Source organism: Crocodylus porosus, unplaced genomic scaffold (assembly GCF_001723895.1).
Source record: "Crocodylus porosus isolate Cpor-Errol unplaced genomic scaffold, CroPor_comp1, whole genome shotgun sequence".
Lineage (NCBI taxonomy): Eukaryota > Metazoa > Chordata > Crocodylia > Crocodylidae > Crocodylus > Crocodylus porosus.
The window spans coordinates 23,380,171-23,407,225 of record NW_017728913.1 but is presented as its reverse complement, the minus strand read 5'-3'; the positions used below and the strand labels follow the sequence as shown (position 1 = coordinate 23,407,225).

At 39.3% G+C, this 27,055-nt stretch overlaps 1 protein-coding gene across 1 annotated transcript in view; it reads left to right on the top strand.

Annotated features, from left to right (window-relative positions):
* SH3RF1 (SH3 domain containing ring finger 1) overlaps window positions 1-27,055 on the top strand; it is a 148,920-nt gene that overhangs the window by 85,664 nt on the left and 36,201 nt on the right. Inside the window, exons 2-5 of the mRNA XM_019534597.1 lie at window positions 13,213-13,488; window positions 14,940-15,035; window positions 25,591-25,893; window positions 26,803-26,913. Of these exons, the coding sequence (XP_019390142.1) occupies window positions 13,213-13,488; window positions 14,940-15,035; window positions 25,591-25,893; window positions 26,803-26,913 (786 nt within the window). The remainder of the gene's footprint in view (window positions 1-13,212; window positions 13,489-14,939; window positions 15,036-25,590; window positions 25,894-26,802; window positions 26,914-27,055) is intronic.

The following is a 27,055-nucleotide window of genomic DNA, read 5'->3' as shown; positions in this document are numbered from 1 at the left end:
GCTGTGTGGAGGAGCTACTTGCCTCTGTGAGCTCTGTGCTGCGTCCCCTGCCTATGGCTGCAGTGAGGGGCACAAGCCCACACTGCTGCCCCTGCTGTGTGCACAGGGGATGCATCACCAAGGCAGTGTAGAGCTCACAGCAGCAAGGAGCTTCCCTATGCGGCCCTGGGGTGCTAGGTTACACCTGCTGGGCTGTGGAGGTCTGGAGGAAGGCAGCAGAGCAGGGAGCCCAAGCCTGCAGCGGGCAGCCTGCCCCTGCCCTGTGCACAGAGCTGGGGGGCATGGGTACCCTCTGACCCCCTGGGAGTGCGCACAGCAGCGGGGAGCCTCACTCCTGAGCCCACAGCAGGCAGACAGGCAGCAGGGTGGGGAGCCAAGCTTTGCTCTGCTGCAGCAGCCACTGCCTAGTGCTAGGGACAGGGGGCTGTGGACCCGGGTCCCTAGCCTGGGAAGCTGGGGGCCCCCTCCAGCAGGGCAGGGTAATGTGGGTGGAAGGCGAGGGGCACCAGCAGGGGTGTGGGATGGAGTGAGGGGCACCAGCAGGGCTGCGGGGGGGACTGTGGGTGGGGAAAGTGAGAGGCACAAATAGGGCCAGCTGTATGAGATTTTGGGGTTTTATCAGAGATTTTGTGATCTTTTATCAGGGAAAATCAGGATCCCTTGTTATCGGGAGCAATAGATGATGCATGCATATAGAAATGTACCAGTTCCCTTGACAAATAAGAGGTTAGCTGGTAGAAGAGAAGCTCAGTAAAGTTAGGTGGTATTTTAATTTAGACCAAGGCTGTTTCTGAACTAAATCATTAGAAACACATAGGCTGAACTTCAAATGTAGGGACTACATAAAATTTGCACTGTTTGGAGTCGCAATTGTTCCACTTCTCTGAAAATCTATTCAACATGTTATCTAGACTAGATATCATTTTGATTACAATACAAGTTTGTGTTTGGATAAAATTAGTCTAGGGCTGTGGGGGTCAACCTTTTTGGCAGGCCTGACACAAATTAGCCTTGCACACGCTCTGAGTGCCACTTTTATCCCTTTCCTTTCTTGACTTGCTGCTCTGCTTTCTGGTCCCTGCTACTGTGACCTCCCTAATCTGCCATGTGCCAAACACAGAAGCTTGTCATGGTACATGTACCATAGGTTGGGCCCCCCTTGGTTTAGGGTTTTGAGCAACCTCTTGCCAGATTCTGCAGTAATTTGCATCTTATGTCAAGGCATCTCCACTTCGTATTCAATAACTACTTTGCTTGTTAAAAGAACCCTTCTCTTAAAAACAGTGACTGTAAACCAAGAAATGCCCTAAAGAAATATGTGCATGTACAGACTCTTACACCTTTCATACTTTCATAGTTAGTAGGGTTGGAAGGTTCCTGAGCTGATCATCAAGTCTGACCCCCTGCCATGGCAGGAAAGAGTACTGGGTCAAATGACCCCAGCAAGGTGGGGTCTAGCCTTGTCTTAAAGACCCCCAGGGTAGGAGCCAGCACCACTTCACTTGTTCATCAGAACCTGGGCACGGCTCGACTGCCACCACCAAGTGCAAAGCCAAGAGCACTTCCCCGGCCACTACCCACAATAGCAAAAGAGATGAGGTCAGAGCCCCAATGTCAATGGCAGCGCCTCCTGCCAGGCCTCAAACCTGCCACCCCCAGAGCTGCCCCTCCAGGCACGCGCCCCGAGCTGGTGGGACACCACAGCCTTCTGGCCAGCCCGAGAGCACGCAGGCTAGGCTCCCACTCTCCGTCCGCAGTCACAAGGGGTGTGGGGACTGGTGCAGAAATGGTGGGGCGCTCCCCTTTAACTAGAGCTGATTAGAAAATATGTGGGGAAGGGAGGAATTCACAAAACTTTTTTCCACTTTTTGTCAAATTTTGTTTGGACTTAAATGTTATGACTTATTATGCTTAGGACAAGGAATGCTCATCATTTACCATTTAAAACAATATTAACTTTGATTACGTTTATTTCTTCCACGCCCCTGTAAACTTAAAGGGCCAACAAAGGCCCCCAAAATTAGGGGGGAGGGAGCATTCCTCTGCAGTCAAGAGCCTATGTCACTTCATTTAAGTTAATATACATATTCCGAGTTATACCAGGTAAGGATCTAGCTCTAAATATATTTATCTTCCTTTTAATATATTAAACAGAACTTTAGCCTTCTACCTACCTCTAGGCTTCTAATGATTCTGAAGAGCCCATCAGAAAGTTCTCATAATATGGCTAAATATAGAAAATTGGCCCAGACAAGAAAGTGGTTCTAGTTAGAGATAATAAATAATGCCCCAGTTAAGCTGGTCTGCCTTTGAACAAACCTGCCTCTCTTTGAACTGTTTAACAGATGAGCAATATTAATGTAAAAAGCCAACTTTAAATTTCCTTTTTGGTGGCTTATTGGGAACATTTGCATCTGGAACTCAAAAGAAGGTACTGAGAGACTTAAAATTCAAATGCTCTGTAAGATGGTTTGAATACAGTACACAGAACTGATGGCAGTGAATTTATTGTTCAGAGTAATGAGAAACTTTCAGGAAGGATAGCCTATTTACATGTACTAATATAGACAGCTTCAAGAAAGAAAAATTGCTTTTATGATATTTTCTCAGAAACTATATCTCAAAATACTTGAGAATTAAATACAGTAACAGAAAGAGTAGTGATGGGGGTAGAAAATTAAATTAGGGTGATCAAACGGATTTTAAATGGAGATTTAAAATGAAGTGATGGAGCTGATATGATACATAAATACAAGATATCTGTTCCAGATTGGTAGAGCTACAAAATAGAAGATTCTGCTGAGAACCTGGAAAAGGGCAGAAGGAAAATGAGGCAAGGCCACAAACTATATAGGAGGAAAGCGCGAGTTAAAGTAGATTAATTTTATGGGGACTGAAATATAACAAAGAAAATTTGAAACTGGAATATGAAATAGGAAGTTGGTGCACTTTTTAAAGTTGAGGGTGACATGGTCACATTTAGTACATGTGAAAAACATGTGGCACATGCTGAATTGTTAGGACTTCAGGTGGTCATAAAAGAGGGAAGTAGAATCACCAAAGAGAAGGGGACCTTACATTATACAGTCATCAGAGGCACTGGTGTATTGATAGGCATAATTGCATATCTAGGAGAAGAGAGAGGAAAAAGTTCAGTCAAGGGTCAGTTCAAGGTTACAGAATGTGGAGGGAAATGGAAAATATTAGTCAAAAAGGGAACTGAATAAAGAGATGGGGGAGAGGTAAGGATGCTTGAAAGAAGCAATGCTGTCTTTCACGCATTTTGTAGGGGGAGCTATAAATGAACTTTCAGATTTACCTGGCAAAGACAAAGGCTGCATAGGAAAGAATTTCTAAGGCCAGCTATACTCTATAAAAAGTGGGTCAGTATAGTTATATTTGCAAGCTCTCCTTTTGTAGATCTTATACCAGCATGGGTTCTCCAAATAGCAAAAGTATTTTTGTAATGTTGTTTGAGGTTGGAGGGCTGTCTGTTAGTCAGGACAAGCTTGTCCCCCATGGCTTTCTTAAGGTAGTTGTGGTTTTCCTGGATGGGTTGGAGGTCGTTAATGTGTCCAAGGTGTAGATTAAGAACTTAAGAGCAGCAATTTATTGGGTCAGAACATAGGTCCATCTTTTCCATGTCCTGTTTTACATAGCAGACGCCCCAACACCTGCACTTTTTGCCAAGAGATAGAGATCCTGGCCCATTGGCCCATACCTCGACTATGCCAGGTTGCATCCCTTTTTTCGCCTCCTCCAGAATCTCCTGCTGAGGTTCTTTCTGCACTGTCTTCTCCCTGTGCCTTTTCTTTTGTGCACTCCCCACCCATCATCCCACCAAGCCCCAGGACCTCCTAGCCCACCTCCTCCTGGCTCTTGCCAAGCTGGCCATCTACAAGACCAGGAAGGAGGTTCTGGCTGGGGCTGTCTTCCTCTTACTAGTCCATTCATGCCTCCAAGCAGTGTTTCATTGGTTAACATCCACAGGCTCCCTTTAATCATTTAGGGACCAGTGGACCCTGGCCAGTGTGCTCTGCTCAGTGTCCCGTTCTGAATTCCTTGTTATTAACCTGTAATCCTCACTCCCATTCTTGTTTTCTTTTTTATTTGTCCCAAGAACTCTTTTGCTGTGTGCTCGGTGGCCTCCTTTTTAAGGGAGTCTTCTAGTTTTTTATGGTGTGTCTAGACCCATGTTCCTTGAGTGCAACAAATAGGACTGTGTCACACAGTGGCAGAGAGTTGATGCTGAAAGGAAGAGTGAACAGGTTACAAGAAGAGGGATTTTATTGTCCTTGTCAGGGCTTGGTTTTATAGCAGGTTGGAGTGGGGTCTAAGTCTGTTGTATGAATATCTGTGGTTATGGGATTGCATTATAAATGTAGGAATCTCTTTGCTTCATATCCCTCAGGTGTGCATCCTGATCAATGGAGATCAAAGCAAATATGGTTGTAACATAAAGCTTGGTTGTAGATCTTAGAAAAAATACTATTAATGTATAGCTTGTGTACTTAGGATGAAAGCATGGAAGTAGCTGTGGAAGTGGGGTGGTTTTGATTTTGAGGATTGTTGTAATTGAGGATTTTTAGAGACAATGCCATTATAGGTAAAGGTTCATGAATATAACAGATCAAGAGGACCAACATGTATAGTTTTAAAAAGGATTTTCTTTTGAGATGGGGGGAGATGCTTGCGAGAACCAGACTGATGTTAATGCCTGTGGGGAGTCTGAAGAAGTTAGCCCTGCCCAGTCTTATCGACTGCCATCTTTTGGAAGAAATCAAAACTGCTTAACTGCATCTAATGGGTAGACAGGGCACTACATTTACAGAGAAGTATTTCTGCAATGCACTGCACCTGTTTTTCTGTCTGTGAATTTCCCAAAAACATCTCTGAATTCTTACCTATAGTGGTTGTTCATGTTTAATCAAACATTTATTCAGCAGACTTGCAAATTGACAGACTATTCCCCTGTTGCTAAATAATGTTCGGTTACTGAAAGCAGATCAGCTAGCTATAGGCAGAGGTGATGACAATCAATTGGGAACAGAGCGGTCTTGAATTCAGCTCTACCAAATCTTAGGTTAGTACGCTAACCACTAGATCGTCCATCCTTCTGTGTAAGCTACAGATTACTCCCTGTTGCTTTCTGCCTCTGATAACCCTTTGCTTTCCTAATCCCAAATTAGACAGATCCATGTTTTGGAAGAAAAGATTCAGCTCCAAGGAAAAACCGTTCTTTTTACAGAAGTTTCTCAGCTTGGTTGGGGAGAAGAAGGAATTTCTAACTCTTTATCAGGAGGTGTTTTTACAGGGGGGCAAATTCAGAAGTGAAACACTTATTCTTACATTTTATTTCTATTCTATCAATGTGTAAGAAAAGAGTGGATAGACTAATGGTCTCAAACTCTGTAGACTTGAGGCACCCATCAGAAAATGCCAGCTCTCAGTTTTCATTTGTTTTTTGGCTATGGAAAAACACTAGAGCAATTCTTCTGTTGCAAATAACTCAAAGAGCATAACAGGTTAGAGTGTTTTAAGACCATGGATTCCTATTTGAAATCTCTGGGTGTATCTTGTATTCATGTTTTGACACCATACAATGCATACAATGTGTGGCACCCCTGAAAGGATGTCAAGGCCCCCAGTCTGTCATGGCACCCTGGCTGAAACTTGCTGGGATAGATGCTTATACCCATTTATCAAAGGTCAGCTGAGTCTGCTGTATCCACCTCTCAGTAAGTGGAAGTTAAAGTAAGTGGAAGTTTCAGAGCCTGGGGGAGCATCAGCTCACCAAGTCCCCCTATGGGAGGACAAGAAAGAATGGGCACAAGCTGATTGAGGATCACTTCAGGCTCGACATACAGAAAAACTTCTTTACAAGTCAAGTACCAAGGGTTTGGAAAAGGCTCCCCCCTGAGCTGGTCCAGTCACCCACCCTGGCGATCTTCAAAAAGTGTTGATGCCCATTTTACTGGGGTCCTCTGATCCCAGCGGTCTTTCCTACCCACATGGAGGGGGGCTGGACCTGATGATCTGTAAGGTCCCCCCAGCCCCTGACAACTATGTGACTATGAGACAGAGGGTTTAGGTATGTATGTAGTTTGTTTTAAAATCCTCTTTCATCTAAGTACCTTATTCCTAGTGGGCCCATCTACATGTTCATTAATGCACCATAGTTACTGCACATTAAGTTTAATACTTGGTTAACCAAGTACTAAATCAATACATGGAAACTCATGCTACTGTGCAGTAGCACCAGCACTCAGGTTTTTAGTGACACTGCACAGTAGCCTAATACTACTGCGCAGTATTGTATTAGCGCTGTTTTTGCCCAGTACGTTACTGGGCAATTGTATTAGGCTACTGCACAGTTAGTGTCTCTTGTAGACGTGCCCGCTGTGAATAAGTTACTTAGAATAAGGTTTCTGAAGAAGTTAGTCTCTTAAGGTGCCATCCTGCTCTGACTTTGGCCATGAACAGACATTCTGGATGTGTGTACATGAAATGTTTACTGTGGAGTACAAATAATTAGCTATGCAGTACATTTCTCAGCATCTACACTCACAGGGCTATTAGGCTGGAGTAAACTAATAAACTCTGCAGCAGGGTAGTACTTGTAAAAGCAAGTACCATTCTGCTGCAGTTTTTTACTCTGCACCAGTGCACATGTAGATGCTGATGCACCTGAATATAAACAATGCTGTGGTTTTAAGAAGACTGTCTAGTCGATATATATATACCACTGATCATACAGTGCAGAAGGGAAATGCCACAGGTTTCCAAAATCAGTCAAATCTGCTAGGTAAACACAGTTGACACACCAGTAGCATAATGGGCGGGTGAGCAGGGCACCCAGATGCTGATTTAGAGAGAGTGCAAGAACAATGGAGGCTGCTGCTGCTGGCCTGACCACTGCTGCCTCTCAGGGCACAGAAATTACTTATTACTCCTTTGATACCTATGGCACTGTTGCCCAGGTGCTAATCTAAGAGTGGGAGAATATTAGACTTCCTCCTCAGGACACTTTGAGTGACCATAAAGGGGACAGAGGTTCTGTTATGCCTGTAACAGCATTGTTTTTACACCAACAAATACCCCCTTTTCTGATGTAGCTTATGCTGCTTTCCCAAGTAATATAAAGTGTCCTGGCTTGAAAACCCAGTTGTTTTGCTAATATAACCACAGGTATCCTAGGGCTTTAGTTCATATAAGAATGAAATGTATAACTGATGGTGCTCCTGGCAAAGGTTTCTATGGGAGACCTTCCCTGAAGGGTCTAAATATACATTGTGTTACATATTGTCAGTTTTAAAAGGGATAAAGGTAGCAATAACATAAATCCAAAACTTGGACCAAAAGTAAAATGTGATAAGTGAACCCCGTAGGTCTTTGCAGTCAAAATGTTTGGGCTTGGAGAGGAAGTCTCTGCTAGAGCAATTCTGCTGTTCTAAGCTAATATCTCTAGCACAGTGGTTTTCAACCTTTTTTCATTTGTGGACCCCTACAAAATTTTGAAGGTGCAGCCCCTGTAAGGTCCCTCCCTCCCCCCACTTTGGAAATTTCAAATAGAGGTACAGAGGCCTTTGAATTTTAAGTGTAGGTTTTCATATACTGTTGATTGATCATAGTCGTCTTTCACAGATCCCTTACACACAGTCTCCGGACCCCTAGGGGATCCCTGCAGACCACAGGTTGAAAACTACCGCTCTAACACATACACATTCATGCACGTGGTTGCTTTTTATATTGTAAAGTTTCTGTTTTTTTTTTGTGTTGCCATAGATTTCCCCCTCTCACCTTTTCTTTAACATTTTCTTTAAGAACTCTATACTCTTGGTTAAAAGCAGTTACAATAGTTAGTAAAATAAGCTGCCTGATTAGACATCCCAATGATGTTGCTTAAAAATATGAGGAAATAAAAAATCTGTGTTGGTTACAGTATCTTTAAAAAATATTTTAAATCATTTGCCAGGGAAGTTTTTTATTTGTTTGTTTTGGTGGCTTCTCATACAGCTGGCAGGGATAAATGGCAGCTGCAGACTGATGGGTAGACAGCACAGAGCTTTTTTTTTTTTTTTGCTTTTTTTTTTTTTTCCTTAAGCCTTCCTTTCATGTTTAGCCAAGTGAAAAACTCAGAGTGAAATGTAAACTCTGGCTCAGCAGATCTTCAGGGCCCTTTAGCCTGATGAACAGCCTCTGAGAGTTTAAGGGTGGGAGGCAGAAGTTGGGAAAGCCTGTTAAAGGCAAAGCCAAAAAGGCCCCAGCCGAGACATGACTCTCAGATCATTCAGATGGGAGGAATGTGGAGGTAGTGCCCTGGTGGGCTCTTGATATATTACACCCAAAAGAATAGTGCTGTGCAATCAAACCCAATTGTTCTGACTTTATCCTTTAGATGTTACAGAAGGAAAAGGCATTTGCTTTATTACTCTTCCGAGTCGTTTAACCATTTATCCTTAATCATTGGCTCTCTGAGTGAGAACAAGTGCTTGGTTCATTGAACATTGTTCTTTTTAAAATTATAGACTGGAATGTTTTGTTTAATGTGGGAAATAACCTTTTGAAAAACTTGACATACAGACTGGTCTCTCAGTCTTTTAGAGTTTCGCTAAAAAGGGACGTCATACAAAAATATAGCCAGATGCTTGGATGTTTGATTGTAGGTCAGCTTGCATTACTCTGTGATACACAATATGTTACACAGTTAGTAGTTCCAATATCTGGCTCAGTCAACTTGATGATGTTAAATTAATGAGTCTATTGCAGTCATTGTGACATGGTTTCAGCACAACTGCTGTTGTTTAAAAAAAAGAAAAAATTGTTATTGTACCTGTATTGTAACAAATTTTAGAAGCACTCTTCAGTAAAGGGTATAGACAGAGTTTTTAACTGGGAGGATTCTCGAGTTCATGCAAATAGAATAGATCTTGAATATTTTTTTTACCTTAACTACTGTGTCAGGGTCATTCCTTGATATCTGATCTGTTTAACCCAGGGAGATTATGGTCGTTTGGCGGTCTCAGCTCCTCAAAGTCCTGCTCTTTTCTTCTTGCCTCTGGGGTATTAGTTTTTGTTCATCAGCATCAGGCTGAAGGTCTCTCCTGATGCAAAATCTGGCACCATCCTTCCCTGGATGGGAAACAGCTCAGCAATAGGATTTTTTCTTTTTGTGAAGGAGAATTCTGTGCATCTGGGTGAACTCACTTGGCAGTACTTCTGCTCTTTCTGCAGCCAGGCTGGTTGTTTTCTTCCTTCTTACAAATGCTACTACTGATCCTTTCCATCCCCCTTTATTTAAGAGAATTTCTGATTCCATCTCTCTGGGGAAACTTGGGATTGGTCCAGACAGCTGCCACTCTGCTGAGTATGATTTACAGGACCTCCTAGATCTATTCTCTTTTTGCCTCTAACATCACCCACACCTTTGCTCAGTCCATGCAACTTTTGCACTTTTCATAGGCCTAATCTTTACAAAATTTTGTCCGTTCACTTGCAAAGCTCCAGTGGAACCCTTCTTTCTGGGAAAGATGGATTACCTGTACTGAGTGGATTTAGGCTTCTGCCACCAATCAGGAGAAGGAACATGTAGGCACTCCTGTGCCTACGTTGGCGGCAGCGGTCCCTCCATCATTTGGTGACTTCTCAAGTGCATTTTGTGGGTGGACTCTGTGATTCTTTAGCCAGACTTTTACAGACTCTGGGTATGAACACAAATTCATTTCTAGCAGTGGACATTTCTGGAGAAATTGCATGAATGCTCCTCACTTCTGCCAGAAGAACAGCAATTCTCTCAGTAGAAATATAATGCCTCTACATGGCCTCTGATATCAGTCCCATCGTGCCTGCAGGGCTCCCACCTGCCATCTTACTTGTAATCTTTTCCTTTTCTGCAACTGGGGCTGAAGGGTATCTGAGGGACAATATATACAAAATGTGAAAGCTTTTGTTTTGTAGTGTAACCAACAGATTGGGTATCATTCTGCCACATGCAAGGCATAGTGTCTGTAAAAGCAAGAGGCCACCTACATGAGTACTTGCCAAAGAGCATTGCACATGTGTTTTGTTTCTACACTCCTGCTTTCCTTACCGAGTGAGAAAAAAATAAATGTATTTTCAAGACGTTAAAATGAATTCAGTTAAAACTTGGCTATTTAAAAAGAGGATATAACACTTCCAGCCCCAAAGTGAATTAGTTTCTTCTGGTTTTGATAGTTGTATGCTATCTCTGTCAGTGCATGTGACAAAAAACAAAGGCCAGTTATCTGATCCTGTTGACATTTTGAGACCCTTCCTCATTCAGGACTTAAGTCTTTCTGTATGTAGAAAACAGTAATTTTTTTCACCTTGGGTCTATTATTCTGAAGCTAGTGACAGTGCAGTTCAAGGCTAGGGACAGAAATTACACATAAACCAGTATAAGTAATCAGAAACCAGTTCAGATCTGTAACACAACAGAAGTTCAGTACACATGCATTGCTTTCAAAATGTCCAAAGCTGGTTTAAGATCAACCTGGATGAATGTAGTGTCAAACTTAACTGATTTAGGTTAAATTGGTTTATTGAAGTTCTGTCCCAGATCCCCTCCAGATTCAAGTTAACTCATAGTCCCACACCATCCCAGGATGCTTTGTACCTCTCCTCGCAAGTTCCCCCCTCAGAACAGGCTAGTCTTGACCCAAGCTGTCTGTTCCAGTCAAGGAGAGAGGCGTGCTGTAGCACCCCCTGGCTTCTGGCCGATGGCTGAATGTGGCGCATTTCCGGAATCAAAAGTGAATGTCTATTCATTTGCTTATTGGTTCAATTTATACAGTTTAGACTAACTTGCGAAGATGGAATTGATTCAGCCTTGAGCTTTTTGAGTGTCTGTGCTTAGTCCAGAAGACCACAAAGGATGTTAGTGACATGTCAGATGTTCATGTATGCATTGCATTCATGTAAAACTGAAAATGTAAAACAAATCCATAGATTGCATTGTATTGTGGGTAAGGCCCTTGTCTGTGCCTAGGTTCAGTTCTCTCAAGCCCCAGAGAGAACTGAACTTTTAATGTGACCTCAGATTCAGGGACAAGACTAACTTTCTCTTACCTCCTCCTCTTCTTCGTAATATGGAAATAAAATTTTATTTTTCTCACCTTCAGTCTTGTCTTCAGGGCAAGGAGTATATTTGATTGGGTATTTGTAATATATAGGGTATGTTTTAGACATGATATTTTTCTAATTGTACCATGATGTTGTTGAAAATTCCTTATGGAATGTATGAGAATATGGATAAAACTATACCAATTTCAGGCTTTTTCCATAGAGAAATTTGCATCATGTAAGTGCCTAATGGGGATACACTGCCCTGATATAAAATGCATTTTATTCCAATGCATTTTATTGGTATCTGGTAGGATTAATTAGCATGGGAGTGAGCCCCACATTACATGGCTCAGTGCATCTATATTGAAGGTTTGTTCTGGTATAACTTAATGTGCTTATGCAGATGTGAATTTTCAAAGTGTACACAGGCCTTCAAGAAATGATGGCTTAGCATGTGGATGAGTCACTTGAAGCCAAGTGGCAATAACATGAGCTCTTAATTATCACAAGTCTAAAAATCTGTTGTGGAACATCCGGCATGTAGTTCATTTAAATGAAAATATTTGCTGTCTGTGCAATGTAGCAAGAGAGACTTCTCCCATGGTGAGGTAACCTTACATTACAAATCCAAGAAATGTGACAGAATTGTCACCTAACTTAAAAATAGCATAAGAAATGAAAAAGCTGAGATCAAAAGCAGAATATATGGATTCGTTCCTCAAGCTCATGTATGCATGGTGTAAAACAGGTTCAGAGAGTCAACAAGCAGAAGCTACCTTGAGGATTTTGTAATGCATTTTACTTAGCTTCTTTCTAAAGTTCCTTAGTAACACAATGGGAAACTTTTTATGTGCCTAGTAGTTGTTCAGCAATGTGGTGTTTTGTATAATTGATTTGATTTTTATATTGCCTTTGCTTCTTAGATTTCAAAGACATTAGGGCTGGAAGGGATCTCGTGAGATCATCTTTCCATTTTGAATAGTTTCAAATAGACGCTATATTGGTTGACTATGTTGCTTCAAGAAAATTTGCTTTGGCATGCTTCTTGAGCAGATATTAAGAATAACTTCATTAGTTGTTGCTTGGAATGTGCCAGCGTGTGCTTGAATCTTAGTCCCAACGTGTCTCAGGACTCCTTTTTTTTAACACGTAAATGAAAAACAGTTGCATCTACCACTGTGGTTTAAATGTAGGTCTCATTTGAAGTTCCATATTGTCTTAAGATAGAACAGGATGAGCTGACAGAAGTCTGATAGTGGACAAATATAGAAAGATTTTGGATTTGCTTGGATGGGAAAGCTCATAATTGGGAACACAATAGAGTTTTCAGATAAAGTTTTCAGCCATGCAAGTTTTCCAGCTATAGCTCTCGACTATAGCTTGGTGTGATTGGGTTAATACATACTCAGAAATATAATCTTTTATTATATTGTTTATGTAAGTGAATTTGTGATTTCATCTATTCAAGCATCTTAGATTTGTATTTTGCTTAGAAGTGTCATGTTATAAAAACGGACTTATTGAAGGTCTTCATGTTACATAGAATGAACACTGCATGTGTTGTGAAAGGGAAAATTAATCCCTATCAAAGTCATAATTGCTATGTGAATTCACCCAAAAGAAGAAGAAGATCCAGCTGCAGGGTATACAATATAATGTTAAGCGTTCTGTTCTGTTAAGTGCTGGACAGATCCACATTACTTGACTACAAAAGAAAAGTACCTGATTTTTTTTTTATTCTGGCCAAGTTAAGTAGCTATAGTCCTTGAAAGCTTAGTATTATTTCTACGTTTAAGTACTGATTCACCATAAGCTGCCTCTGTTGAATCCTTGCAAGAAAGAAAAATCATTTCTGCCTTACCGTTTTTGCTAAAGTATGTGATGAGGATTTTTTACTACCTTATTCTAAAGCCTATAAACATTTTCTGCTTAATTTTGTGTATTAAAATTCTGTTATACTCACTGGTGTAAAACTTGGGATTAAATTTAATATATATAATATATAATATTATTTTGCATTTAATGCTTTTCATCCCTAGACATCAAAGCCCATTTCAAATGTTATGAAAGCACAATGCCTCCCCTATTTGCAGATGCAAAACTCATTCTGATATTTTTATGTTTTAGGGTGTTCCTCAATTACCATGTGCCAAAGCATTATATAACTATGAAGGAAAAGAACCTGGAGATCTTAAATTCAGTAAAGGTGACATCATAATTTTGCGTCGGCAAGTGGATGAAAATTGGTATCATGGAGAAGTCAACGGTGTCCATGGCTTTTTTCCTACCAACTTTGTTCAGATTATTAAACCTTTACCTCAACCGCCGCCTCAGTGCAAAGCACTTTATGATTTTGAAGTGAAAGACAAGGAAGCAGACAAAGACTGTTTACCATTTTCAAAGGTAAAAACATTTAGTAATTATTCTTTTAAGAAAAAAAATGTTTGAATTATTGTTTAGTGACTTAGAAGAAATGTAAGACTTTTCTAAAAGTCCTATCTATATATTCTTCTGTAATTCTGATATGCCCACAACAGGCCAAAGCATGGGAGTTCATGTAGCATTTCTTCAATATTAAATGAGTTCTGTCCATCTCAACTAGACCTGTTTCCCATCCAAAGATTTCACTGTTGCATTTGAGTCTAGTTTTCTTAATTACTGTAATAAGCACGCTGAATTTGAGAGATTGAAATGTAAAATGGAGTCATATTCTCTCTGAAGTAAACCTTTTTTATTTACTTTTAATTGCCAAGTTTTCATTTTTTGCAGATTATTTTTAGTACTGACTTTGAGCCCTGTGTCTCACACACGAGTAAAATTGCTTTTTGCAAAATAATAAATTCTTTTTTTCACTCCTATTTCACTCCTTTTCTGTCTCACAAGGCATGAAATTATATGAAGCTTTAATAGAAGTATTAGAATTATGAAGAGCATTCTTAATGGCACTTTTAACCATAGCTTGAGCTGTTCTCTTTTGTTCTCTACACATTTATAAGATACGTTAACTTTGCAAGATTACACAAATCTATAAGATCTAACATGAAATAATCAGATTTCTTTATTGCCCTCAGCTATTAAATGTAGAAAGGATGACTGAAATTATAAAAGCAGGAAACCCTAAGTATTCAACTCTCTCTGAGGAAATCAGTGCAGCTACATGTGAACAGATAATGGCTTTTACTGAACAAAATATTAACACTCACAAGGGTGATCTGTATTAGCTTACATATGCAGCTTTGATTTAAGTAGTGTATGCAATCTTGAATTTTCTTAATCTTTTGTTTTACTTTAATGCACATAAATGTTTCCTAACATTTTTACTCATGCAATGAAATATAAATTAATGAAGTTTCTGGGGCAATAAATAAAATAAATATAAAGAGCAAGTAATATGTTCCTAATATAAGGTTCTTGCAACCAGGCTTAAAACTCAGTGGGTATGTCAATGGAACTGATGTCAATTATGCTTTCAAATGTTTCTAGTGTTCTTGCCTAAATAGAAAAGTAACTGCTAGGAATAAAGTAAAACAAGTCATCTGACAGATAAAAAGAGTTTGCAATTCAATTCTGTCTAACTGGGGACACAGAAGGGGACTGAAGGAATACAATAGACTTAGCACAGCAGGCAGTCTGTTACTTAGAAGCCCAAATACCACTTCTTGGGCCCTTTGCAGGACTTCCACCAAGATTAGAAAAAAAACTATTGGGAACCATTTAATTCCAAAAGCTACAGGTTCACATTGTGAAGTGCCTGCTATAGAATTCTTTTCCATGTACTCTCCTGTGTTGTGGAGAGAAATTAAATGAGGAACTTAATTAGAGCTAAGAGACATAATCATTGCATGTTTGTACAGGATGATGTTCTGACTGTGATTCGCCGAGTTGATGAAAACTGGGCTGAAGGAATGCTGGCTGACAAGATAGGAATATTCCCTATTTCATATGTTGAGGTGAGTAAAGCATACCTATAATGCTTTAGGAGTAGTAATTTCAGTTTACTTAGTGTCGTTCTAAAATCCTAAATGGTGAAAATAATGCTAAAATGTGCACAAAAACGTTAAGGTATGGCTAAAACATAAACCGTTTTTGTTTACATTGTTATGACACATAGGTGCATGAACTGAGTAATCTCATAGCTTTAAAAATCAGTGTTCTTTCCTTACCCTTTCTCTCCATACTGTCTTGTTACCTGAGTTCATTATACTGCATATAATGTTAGATTATATGTTCTTTAAGACAGGAACATCATTTTTACGTTTATACTAGGAAGTACCTGTTCCATCTCTGTAGACACTTCCTGCTAAACAATAAGCTCTCACTTCCTAATGCTTCACTACAGTAAAGTAAATGAGAACAACCTGAGGGAGGGTAAATTAGGCTATTTCAAACTAAGGAAGACAAGGTTAAGGTACACTTGAGCCTACTAGCCCATTGGGCTAGCATGGTTAGGACATAAGATCATAGGAAATCAGGGCTAGTAAGGACTTCAGGAAGTTATCTAGTCTAGCTCCCTGCTCAAGGCAGGATCACTTCAACTAAACCATCTCTGCCAAGTGTATGTCTGATCTGCTCTTGAAAATTTCCAGGAATAGAGATTCCACAACTTTTCTAGGTAGCCTGTTCCAGTGCTTGACCACCCTCAGAGTCAAAAATATCCTCCTCTCCATCCTAAACGTCATCTTCTACAGTTTGAGGCCATTGCTCCTAGTCCTGTGCCCTGCTGCTACAAAGAAAAGTGTCCCTTTGCTCTCTGTAATCACCCTTGAGGTATATGAAAACAGTTATCAAATCTCCCCTCAGTCTTCTCTTCCCCAGATGAAATAACCCTTGTTTTTCCCAGACTTTCCTCATAAATCATGCCTCTCAGGCCTCTAATAATTTTTGTCGCTGTGTTCTGGCCTCTTTCCAGCCTATCCACATCCTTCTTGAAGTGCGGGGCCCAAAACTGAAGAGAATACTTCAGGTGAGGCCTCACTATTGCTGAGTAGAGCAGAAGAATCACTTCCCTTGATATGAAGGGAAGAATCACTTCCCTTAATACAACCAAGGATGCTGTTGGTCTTTTTGCAACAAGAGCACACTGTTAGCTCATATTCAGTTTGTAGTCCATTGTATGCCCGTCATTCCTCAGTCTGTATTTGTCCATGCAGTTTTTCCACCCCAAATGCAGGATTTTTTACTTGTCCTTAAATTTCATCTGCATGATTGTGGACCATTTTCCCAGTCTGTCCAGGTCATTCTGTATCCAAACCTTACCCTCCAGAGCTCCTGCAACTCTACCCATCTTGGTGTTCTCTGATAATTTGTTAAGTGTCTAGTTAAGTCTGATTATCTTAAATGACTTGGTATCCATTTACAGCGAGGTTAGTGAAGGGGGTAGCCCTTTGGCACAAGTAAGGAGTGAGGCTCAAATCCATAACTCAGGATATGTAGCCAAAAACCCGACATTTTTTGCTACCACAGCTATACTATAGCTGAAGCAGGGGAATGATTTTCAGAGATGCAGAACTTTAGAACAGCTTGCTGCCTCCTGTTTAGACCAAACTGCAGATACTTAAATGCCTCTGTTATGATGAGCCTATGATATGATGTGATTATACAAGGAAGGACATGGTTTTTCAAGCTGATAGGTTCCAAACAGTTCAGGGTCCTCATATGTCAAAGGCATCACCTTCTGTTCCAACCAAAAAGTAACAGGCAGCTAATACAAACTATAGTAATCCACCCCAGCAATCTTTAAAAAATGTCTTGACACCTATCTTGCTGGGGTCATTTCATCCCAGCAGTCTTTCCTGCCCACATGCAGTGGGGCTGGACCCGATGATCTGTAAGGTCCCTTCCAGGCCCTAAAAACTATGAAATTCTGGAACTATGACAAATTAACATCACAATAATAGTTGCTCACATTACAAAAGTGCCTGGAGTCTCAGCTGATGTTAGGATCCTATTGTGCTGTAACTAGCACAGATGCATAGTAAAATGTACTTGTTACCCTGAAAAGTTTGCATCAAAATAGAAAACAAAAGTTTGGAGAAGGGAAATGTTTTCCCCCCCATATTACAGATGTAGAAATGAGAGCGAGGCAGATTAAGTGATGTGCCCAAGGCCGTGGGGATGTCTGAGTCCCTGGCAATACTATCTCCTATCCTTTCAGCTCCATGCATGAAACATTGCGTACTTGTATTTTATCTGTAAGTGATTTTTTCACTTTACATGCATCCATAAACTCAGCTCCTCAGAACCCTCTTTCCCCCTAAGTTAGGATAGTGTTACTTCCATTTTATGAACACACTGATTGTGCAAGCTAAATAATTTGCATTATGTTACTCAGAAAAGATGGGAGCACCATGACTAGAAACATGATCTCTGAAATCTGAGTCCAGTGGCTAAACCACAGGAAAGTTAACAAGACCCTCCATTTTGTGGTAGTTGAAGTTCTGAATGGTTTTAACTTGTCCCTAAGTTTTACTCTGATTTTGAGATAAAGTAACATCCAGAAAAGTTCTCACCCTCTTACAAACAAGAAATGGAAAATCACCTTCGCCAGACCTGTCACCTATACATGACTGTGAATTTCTAACTCACCATTTCTGAGTGTTTGTATGTGCCCTGCCATTTGTTTTTTATTTGTTCTCAGTCCTAGCTTTAAATAAAGGATAGGGCTGTTTTTAACTTGATACTGTTTTAAGCCTGCCTGCATTTATTTTGGAAGATGCATCCTTCAGCCTCATCCTTGTGAGGTCTTTTCTCTAATCTCATTAACCTTCTAACACCACATGCTGCTCAACAGGTAAAAGTCATTGTGATGGCCTTTATCCTTTAAAATTTTGTTCTACCTATCCCTTAACCAATCTCCAAAAGTAATTAAAATTTCCCTCTTTAGTAGAGTTTCTATATTGATATTTATTAACCCTTTTATTAATTACACCCTTGTATTTCTCATCTTTAAAAAAAATCTTGTCTTTTTTCCTAATATTTATTTTATTATATCTACATGGTACCATGAGGGAGTTTTAGATAAGTTTCATGCTATTGCTGGAAAGGGAAAGGGAATTTGAAAGGGAATGTTTCCTTACAGACAGTTACAGAAGGGATTCTCAGTTCAAGTATAAGATGTCATTGATACTAAAAGACAGGTTAGGTAAGTACTGGTGGTGCATATAGAAGACACAAGAGTTCCTGGTTTTGTCACTGATAAAAGTGAAATTATTTAGTGCGTGAGGGTGTTTATATGGTATTAGATTTGTCCAAGGGGGCATTGCAGAAGTGCTCATGGCATAGCCCTGCCAGATTCCAACATATGTAAATTATGCTAAATACTTTGTCACAAGGTAATGAAAGGAAAGAAAGATTTGTCCTGAAAAAAATTCTTAATTCATATGTTCTTGCTGAACAGTTAACATGTTCCTCATGGTTGTCAATTACAGTTTACTTTGTTCTGACCTTTTTTTTATTGATTCCAACTTCATTCAAACCTTATACCAGGTACCCCAAATTATTATTCAAAAAGGTTTACTCTTAGAAGCAGTGTTGTGCAATGAATAAAATAATTAGTCATTAAATACATTTTACTGTTAAATTTTTTAGACAAAAAGGCAAGTTGAAGATACTATAATTTCCTGACTTTCTTGGAGTTTTCTCAGAAATTTTCAATTTGTCTTTTTTTAGTTTAGCCACCAATATTCTGCCGGATTCCAGTCCCATAATAGTGAGATGAGCTAAGTACAGATAGTCAAAAAGCTCAATTCCACCTTCGCAGGTTAGTCTAAGCTGCATAAATTGAACCGATAAGCAAGTGAACATTCACTTTTGATTCTAGAAATGTAGCCACATTCAGCTGTAGGCCATCAGCCAGAGGGTGTTAGAGCATGCCTTTCTGCTTGACTGGAGCAGATAGCTTGGGTCAAGGCTAGCCCGCTCACCCTGCAAGGGAGGAACTTGCAGAGGGAGGGGACCAGATAGCACAGCCTAGCCCAGGGCTGGAAAGCATGCTGAGATGCTGGGGGACTGTGATTTAACTGGAAAGAGGAAGGGGTCTGAGACAGAAGTTTCATAAACCAGTTTGACCCAAATCAGTTAAGCCTGATACTACATTCAACCAGGTTTAACTTAAACCAGTTTCAGCCATTTTGATACTGGGTTATGTGTATTGAGCTTCTGTTCTGTTACAGGTTTAAACTAGTTTCTGATGACTTAAACTGGTTTATGTGTAACTTCTGTCCCTAGCCCTGGTAACTCAGCAAGCAAATACTAAAAAAAGGCCACTGAAATACAAAGAGGGAAACGCCACATACTGACTTGCAGTCAAAGCCCTTGTTGCTCGCTCTTTGTCACTGGGACACTCTGATTAAACATTCAGAATGAAGCCGGTGATAGAAAAGTAGGAAGTGAACACATTCTGTGAGTTTATAATTGGCTGTGTCATAAGCTGTTAATTTTCATAGATTTCATAGACATTAGGGCTGGAAGGGACCTCGGGAGATCATGGAGTCCCCTGCCCAAAGGGCAGGAAGTCAGCTGGGGTCATAGGATCCCAGCAAGATAAGCATCCAATTTACTCTTGAAGGTGTAATCGATACAAATCTTGATTACTGAAGCCAAGAGCTCTGGCAGACATTATATTTACTGTGCAATTAATGTGTAAATGTGTTACATGCCACATGTTCAGCCAGTTTATGGTGTGATAAAGCAGCAAACCAGCCACCAAGATATTCCACTTTAAAGTGTGGCTGGTTTGCATCATGCTTTAATTTGACTCTGTGGCATATTTGGCCTTGGGCTGCACAGTGCAGATCTAGGTGTAGTACATATGCTGGGAGGTTGAGAGCTGCATGGTGCAGGCCTTGCAGACTGTCAAGTTGAAAAGGTGTTGCAGAAAGCATGGCATTAAGTACTGGTGCTTGATACTGGGTTTCCCACACGCTGCCTGTGTGGGATGTAGATTTGAATCTGGGAAACAGTTCTTCAGATTTGCGCAGCCAAATGAATATCTGCCAAGGGCCTGTTTTTTACCATTCTGCACATTAAAAATTGCTAACTTAATTTCTTGAGTATTGAAGAAAATACAAGTTCTAGACTTAAAAGGAATTTTATATTCAGTTTCTCAACATTATTTTTGCATCTTAATTGTAAGAACTATTTCTTTGGAAGATTAATCAGAGATTCAGTCAAGGCTTATAGGTATTCATAGTTCTGAGTGCAATATAAATATGTAGAAAAACTTCAAATGAGATTTTTTTTAACAATTAGCAAAGTTGATATGCATCTTTAGCAATTTTAAAAGTTCTTCGTATCATTGCCAATAGCTCAGCATTCTTGAATAATACCTAGAAAAGTACAATGAGTACATGTAATAAAGGTGAAAGCTTTTGAGGAAAGGCTTTCAATTAAAATATATAAGAAAATAAAAACATTATTTTCAAATTTGTGAAATGTGCAGGACTTATTTTCATATCTGCCATGAAAAGAGTGGGAGACATCATTGTAATAAACCATCTACCATAGATTTTTAATAAGTGGATCCTTACCAGATGTACAACACAGTGATATTTTATTATCTGTGCAATTGAAAAGTTTCTTTTGGTACAGTTTTTAAGAAGTTACCTGTCATTTGTAGTATTGCATCCATCAGACCATTTGCCAGTTTAAGCAAGTTGAATTCAAGGTTACAACAAAATTAGATTCCTTAATAGCCTTCTTCCAGTCCAAAAAATTTTTTTTTTCAAAACAAAAATTTAAATTGATCCCATATCTGTTAAGGGATTGCATTCCTGGCAGCTTTGTTGTGTGTGGGTTTTTTTCAATCTTATGTTTACTAGATTTTCTTACTTTACCATCGTTAGGCAGAATAATCTAATTATAGCATCAAGAAAAATCAGGCTCATATAGTAGTACTGAATCAAGAACAGGAGACTCAAGCCTTTTAATATAAATTTATCTTCATTTGTTTTGTCAGCCAGAGCTAGCATAAGTCTGTAACAGAAAAAATGTATGCAAAAAATGAATGTTTTGCATTTCTTTCAAAAAGAGAACATCAAATGTTTTTAGTGGAAAGTTATAATATGGTGCATGTCAATGAATGCTTTGAAAATGAATGTTTTTATTGCTTTCAAAAAGAGAATATCAGATGTCTTTAATAGAAATTGTAATGTGGCGTGTGTCAGATCTGTGTGAAGAGCAATAATTTTAAACCAACTTAATTTCCTTTATAGTGAAAATGTCTAAATAGCACAACCTTTATAAAATAGCTCAATACAATACAAACCAGCTTACATTAGAACAGTGGTCTCCAAACTTTTTTGATCGCGCACCCCTATCAGTAAAAAATTTTTGAGCACGCACCCCCAATATATGTATATATATATAAAAAAAAATCTAAATAGAAGTTCTAATATTTTCTTCCCGCACCCCAATGGATCGTCTTGTGCATCCCACTTGGGAGACCACTGCACTAGGAAGATGATCTGTTTCTGAAAATTAATATAAAAAATAGATCCACTAAGACCTGTAACCCATTTGAGTTCTGGAAGCGATTGCCCTCCTGGTATGGACGGGGGCAATTTATTTCCATCATTCTTTGTAGCCAATTGTAGGCAGATCAGGGCTTCAAAGCCCTGTTCTTGTTCTTCTTGTCTCATGTACCAGCACTACAAAACTTGTTTCTAAGGTCAGATTCTGCTCTGAATATCAGAACATCTTGCATCTTGATGTAAAGGATAGTAAAATTCAACCCAACAACTGGAACGTCTGTAATCATTCTGTTGATAACGAAGGAGGCAGAACAGAATCTAGCTCCCTCTGTATTTCAGCTCAGGTAGTTATGTGAGTGAAAAAGGTTGAGATTCATTCAAAAAAAATCTGTGCATCATCAGAGTTGTGGAAACATGCATGTGTGTAGCACTAAAGAGCTTTGCAGTTTTTCTTTCCTTATTATAGCTAGCACTAGTGAACTATACTAATCGGTAGCCCTTGAATGATCCTTGGACATTTATGAGTCACTGTATATGAACTCTCCATTTCTTGTCCCAAGGAAGAAGTGAGCAGCTTTGCTCTGCAACTTGCAGTCTCCAGGTCCTTTTCAAAAGAAGGCCATTAAGCAGTGTGTTCCATTCTTTAGCCATTTTTGCACTTCCATGGTTGTTTCCCTACAGAAGGGAGTGTTCAGCAGATTCTTTATACTTGACTAAACTTGGTTCAGTCTTTAAAAGCATGCCACAGTCTTTCTCTAATGTGTTGTTCCCTCTGTATTAGAGTAAGTAGATCCTGCAGGCACTAATCGTTTCAGGGGGTAAACAAACATAATTAAGTGAAACAGGTGCCCAAGGGAGCTTTTAGCAGTGATTTTGGAGACTTGTAAATAATTTCTTCACTCTTTCTAATTGCTCTTCACCAGTAGGTGATTTTTGTTTTTATAAATTATTTTCTTGCTGTATTCTGGGGTTATCTAGGAACAAAACCTTAATTACATAACCTGAAGATAGGGTATGGATTCAAGAAGAAAATAAACAGTTGATGCCATTATGTAAAATATATTTTCCTAGTTTGTGTCTGTTTTTATGAACGTTGGGAAGGATTTTAATCTAAAATGAAAATAAAATGGCTGACTGTATAAAAATCTACAGTACGTTTAATCTTCACGGTGCCTAACTACCTTTCTACTCTGCTGGATAGGACTGACAATTCAAGTGTCAGAGCAATCTTCCTCAGCTATTTGAATTTATATATATATTTGCTTTGTGCTCTCCTGCTTTCATATCTGGAAGCTAATCAGCTTAACATTTTGTAATAAATTTGCATTCTGTAATAAAAAGTCAGCTTAACATGTTAAAAGTACATTTTTAGTTCTTTTATAAAATGTCTAATTTTGACACTAGAAATAAATACCAGGGGGTCAAAAGTTCATTGGCAGAACTCCATATAAAAGCATCATGGTTAGGTCCTTTAAGCATCATGGTTAGGTCCTTTCTACCCTTGAACACAAATTATAGTAAGTTATTTCTGGTGTTTTCCACAGCAGTAACTTTTGTAAGTCATAATTTGTGTCCCAGGGTAGCATCAAGAAGAGCTTTAGTGCACTTTGGTCTTAGGGGGGTATTTTCCTTCTGTATTATTTAACGCAGTGGCCTTTTTGTCACCCATCTTGCCTTCTCTGTAATATTTTGCATGCTGAAGCTACAGTCATCTTTTGGCCTCTTGTATTATGATGTCTTACTTTTTTAATCCCTTCACCAGCTCCCTCTTTCTATTGCACTGAAGTTCAAGCCTTTTGTCCTGTTCTTCAGGTCTTTTCATGTCTCTGCATTTTCCTATGTTTCTGCTTCTGTCTTTTCTTGTGATAACTGTCTGCTATTCCAGCTTTGACTCTCCTTTGTCTTTTTTCCACAGCTGTTTTTTTCCCCACACACACGCTGTAGGATTTTATGGATTTCTTTCTCAACTGATTCCTCAACTCCCACTTAAAACACTTAGATTACTACAAAGACTATCAGAAATTTGTGAGTTAATACCAGTGACATTGAACGGGTTTGTACACATGTGCAAGTACACCATATTATGACAGCTATCCTTTTATACTGCCTTATGGATACTACTTGCCATCTTAAATTGGAAGCTACTCAGGAAATAGATTGCCTCTCTCTGTGTACAGCATGTATTTCACAATGAGAGCTTTCAGAATACAGATAACGAAATTGATTTATAGTGAAGTTTTAGCTAAACAGAGTATTGTTTAAAACTTTTTGTAAGCATTACGGGAATCTCATCAGGAAGGTGGTTAAGGTAAATAGAAGAAAGATTGTGCTGAGATGTAGAAACAATGACTACATGTATTCCCATTTTTTCTTCTTGCTTGTTCTTCAGGAAAAAGTTCTTCCTCCCTGTAATTGGCTACAGACTAGTTCCCCAAGTAAAGATTAGTCATACTCTGTAATAGGCATTAGTATTAATATGAATTAACATGTTTAAAGATGCATTTGCATTCTATTTATACATGTGCTTTATCTCATGAATGAATTTGACTGCTTATGCTGACTCCATACAGTAGTTTTGAACTATAAATAGACTTTCTTGGTAGTTAATAATATGGTTTTAAGAAAAATAAAATGTAAAACTTTTCTTTAGTGTTATTTTCCTGACTTTCAGACCATTTAAATGCCCAGAATTCTGTATTTCTGTACTGAAGAAATGGCATTTAGTTGCCAATTTATTATAGTGTAATTTGTTCCAGTGGATAGGATATCCATAAAAAGATGTTTCATAGATTTCATAGACATTAGGGCTGAAAGGGACCTCGGAGGATTGAGTCCAGCCCCCTGCCCAAAGGGTAGGAAGTCAGCTGAGGTCATAGGATCCCAGCAAGATAAGCATCCAATTTGCTCTTGAAGGTGTTCAATGTAGGTGCTTGAACCACCTCCGATGGCAGGCTGTTCCAGACTTTGGGGGCTCGGTCAGTAAAGAAATTCTTCCTTATGTCCAGCCTGAAATGGTCTTGTAGTAGTTTATGACCGTTCGACCTCGTCATCCCTTGGGGTGCTCTGGTGAACAAACGTTCCCCCAGATCCTAGTGGTTACCCCTGATAAACTTATCGGTGGCCATCAGATCACCCCTGAGCCCACGCTTTTCCAGGCTAAAGAGCCCCATGGCTCTCAGCCTATTGTTGTAAGTTCTGTTTTCCTGACCTCTGATCATGCGCATGGCTCTTCTCTGGACTCTCTCAAGCTCTCTACATCCTTTTTGAATTGTGGAGCCCAAAACTGGATGCAGTACTCCAGCTGCAGCCTCACCAAAGTGGAGTATAAGGGGAGAATGACGTCCTGGGATTTGCTTGAGATACATCTATAGATGCAAGCCAGTGTTTTGGTCGCTTTACTAGCCGCAGCATTGCATTGCAGGCTCATGTTCATCTTGTGGTCAGTGATGACTTATGTATAGATAAGTTAAAATGAAAAGTATGTTCCTCGTTAATGCTGCTAAAGAAACACAGAAGAGAGGTAAAAATGCTCTAGGATGAATGGCTGCAACAACTTCCCAAGAGTCTTCTTCTGATCTAGACAAAGATCAAATGGCTTAAAGTGGAATGGGCATTCAGGAAGATTAGAGCTATAGATTCATGTACTAAAATGTCAGAAGGAACCATGGTGATCATTTACTCTGAGCTCTTATGTAACCCAAGTGAAAGACCTCTTTGTGTTGATGCTTGTTTAAAATAGAACACACCTTTTAGAAAAATGTCCCCTTCTGACTTACAAATTGCCCATCATGGAAAATACACCACAGTCTTTGGTGAAGCCATTAAGGTTGTAGTGAAAGACTTGTACCTGGACATCTACTAGTTATAGAGTATGTCAATACAGCAGAAATCCTTCTGGATTCCAAACATCTGAGTTTATTTCCTAGTTATGAAAAAAAGTGAGTACTGTTTTCACAACCTGTAGTCAACTGCTTACCTTTTCTTACTACTCAAGATTTCTAAAATAATTTCTTAATGTATTGATTTTTTTTTTCAGTTTAACACAGCAGCCAAGCAGCTGATAGAGTTGGATAAGCCCTCAGGTTCTGCTGTAGACTCTGGAGAAGGTACCTCGGGGGCAGCCCACAACAATTCAGTACAAAAGCACACTGATACCAAGAAGAACACAAAAAAACGACATTCCTTTACCTCCCTTACCATGTCCAACAAGTCCTCACAGTCTTCTCAGAATCGTCACTCAATGGAAATTAGTCCTCCTGTCCTTATCAGCTCCAGCAACCCTACTGCAGCAGCCCGTATAAGTGAACTAACAGGCCTTTCCTGCAGTGCCCCCTCTCAGGTATTTTATCAGAAATTAACTATATATTACACATTTTACATAACAGAATAAAAGCACATGATCCTTTTAAGAGTGTGTGTAAAGACACTTTTCACTTACTTTATATTCCAAATTTTGTTCTTGTACTCACAAGTCCTTTTGCAGTGCGAGTACAAGTATTTTCTTAATTATAAGTTCAGTGAGTGGTTTTATAATTCAGATATGCTTTTGAAGTGCTATAAAGAAAAGAAAACTCCTAGCATGTTTGTTGTAATAGATGAAAACCTAGAAACTAAACTATTTTGTTTCATTTTTGTAGCCCAGTTTGAATAAAATGCTGAAACTAAATTAATAACATACCTAGGAAAAGGATTTAACTTCAGGAATTCTTTAAGTGTTTACAAGCCTACATGGTAGTAAAAATAGTTTGGCATCTTGATTTTTTTTATAGATGTATATAAATCTGGTATTCAGTAAAAACTCAATTATAAGTTACAGTTGTCAAATTGTAGTAATGATTTCTGTTACATGTAAAGACGAAAATTATGCAGACAATGCAGTAGTGAACATTTAAAAATGTTGGGACAATTATACATGAAGTTTTCATACCAGATCAATGTATTTCATTTACGTTTCTTTGCATTACCACCAATTCAAGAAAAATAAACATTGGTAAAATATGTTTTTCCTTCTTAGTTCTTATTTAGTGTTTCTGAAAGCTCATTTCTGTTTCATATAAAGCCTAAAATCAGCAGGGTAGTTACAAATATGCAATACCAGTTAGGAACAGAAACTCATAGGTACTTGCTGCAGTTGCTATTGGTGGTACAGCAGAATGCAAGTGGTATGACCTTGAGTTGTGCTATTGTACCATGGCAATCTGTTTTTTACAAGAACTACTTAAAATTGACATCAGCCTTTTTTTGACAGGTTCATATCAGTACCACAGGGCTAATTGTCACCCCACCCCCTAGCAGTCCGGTTACAACTGGGCCTTCATTTACCTTCCCATCAGAGGTCACCTACCAAGCTGCTCTTGGCGTAAGTAGCATTTAACAAAACTGAAGCTCCCTTTGTTTCCGTTGTCATTCTCTTTTCTGCGACTGGCAAGCTAGTTTGAAACTTTTGACTTGTTTGTAATTACATGTGTGATAGACAGTAGTACATGCTGAACAATGGCAAA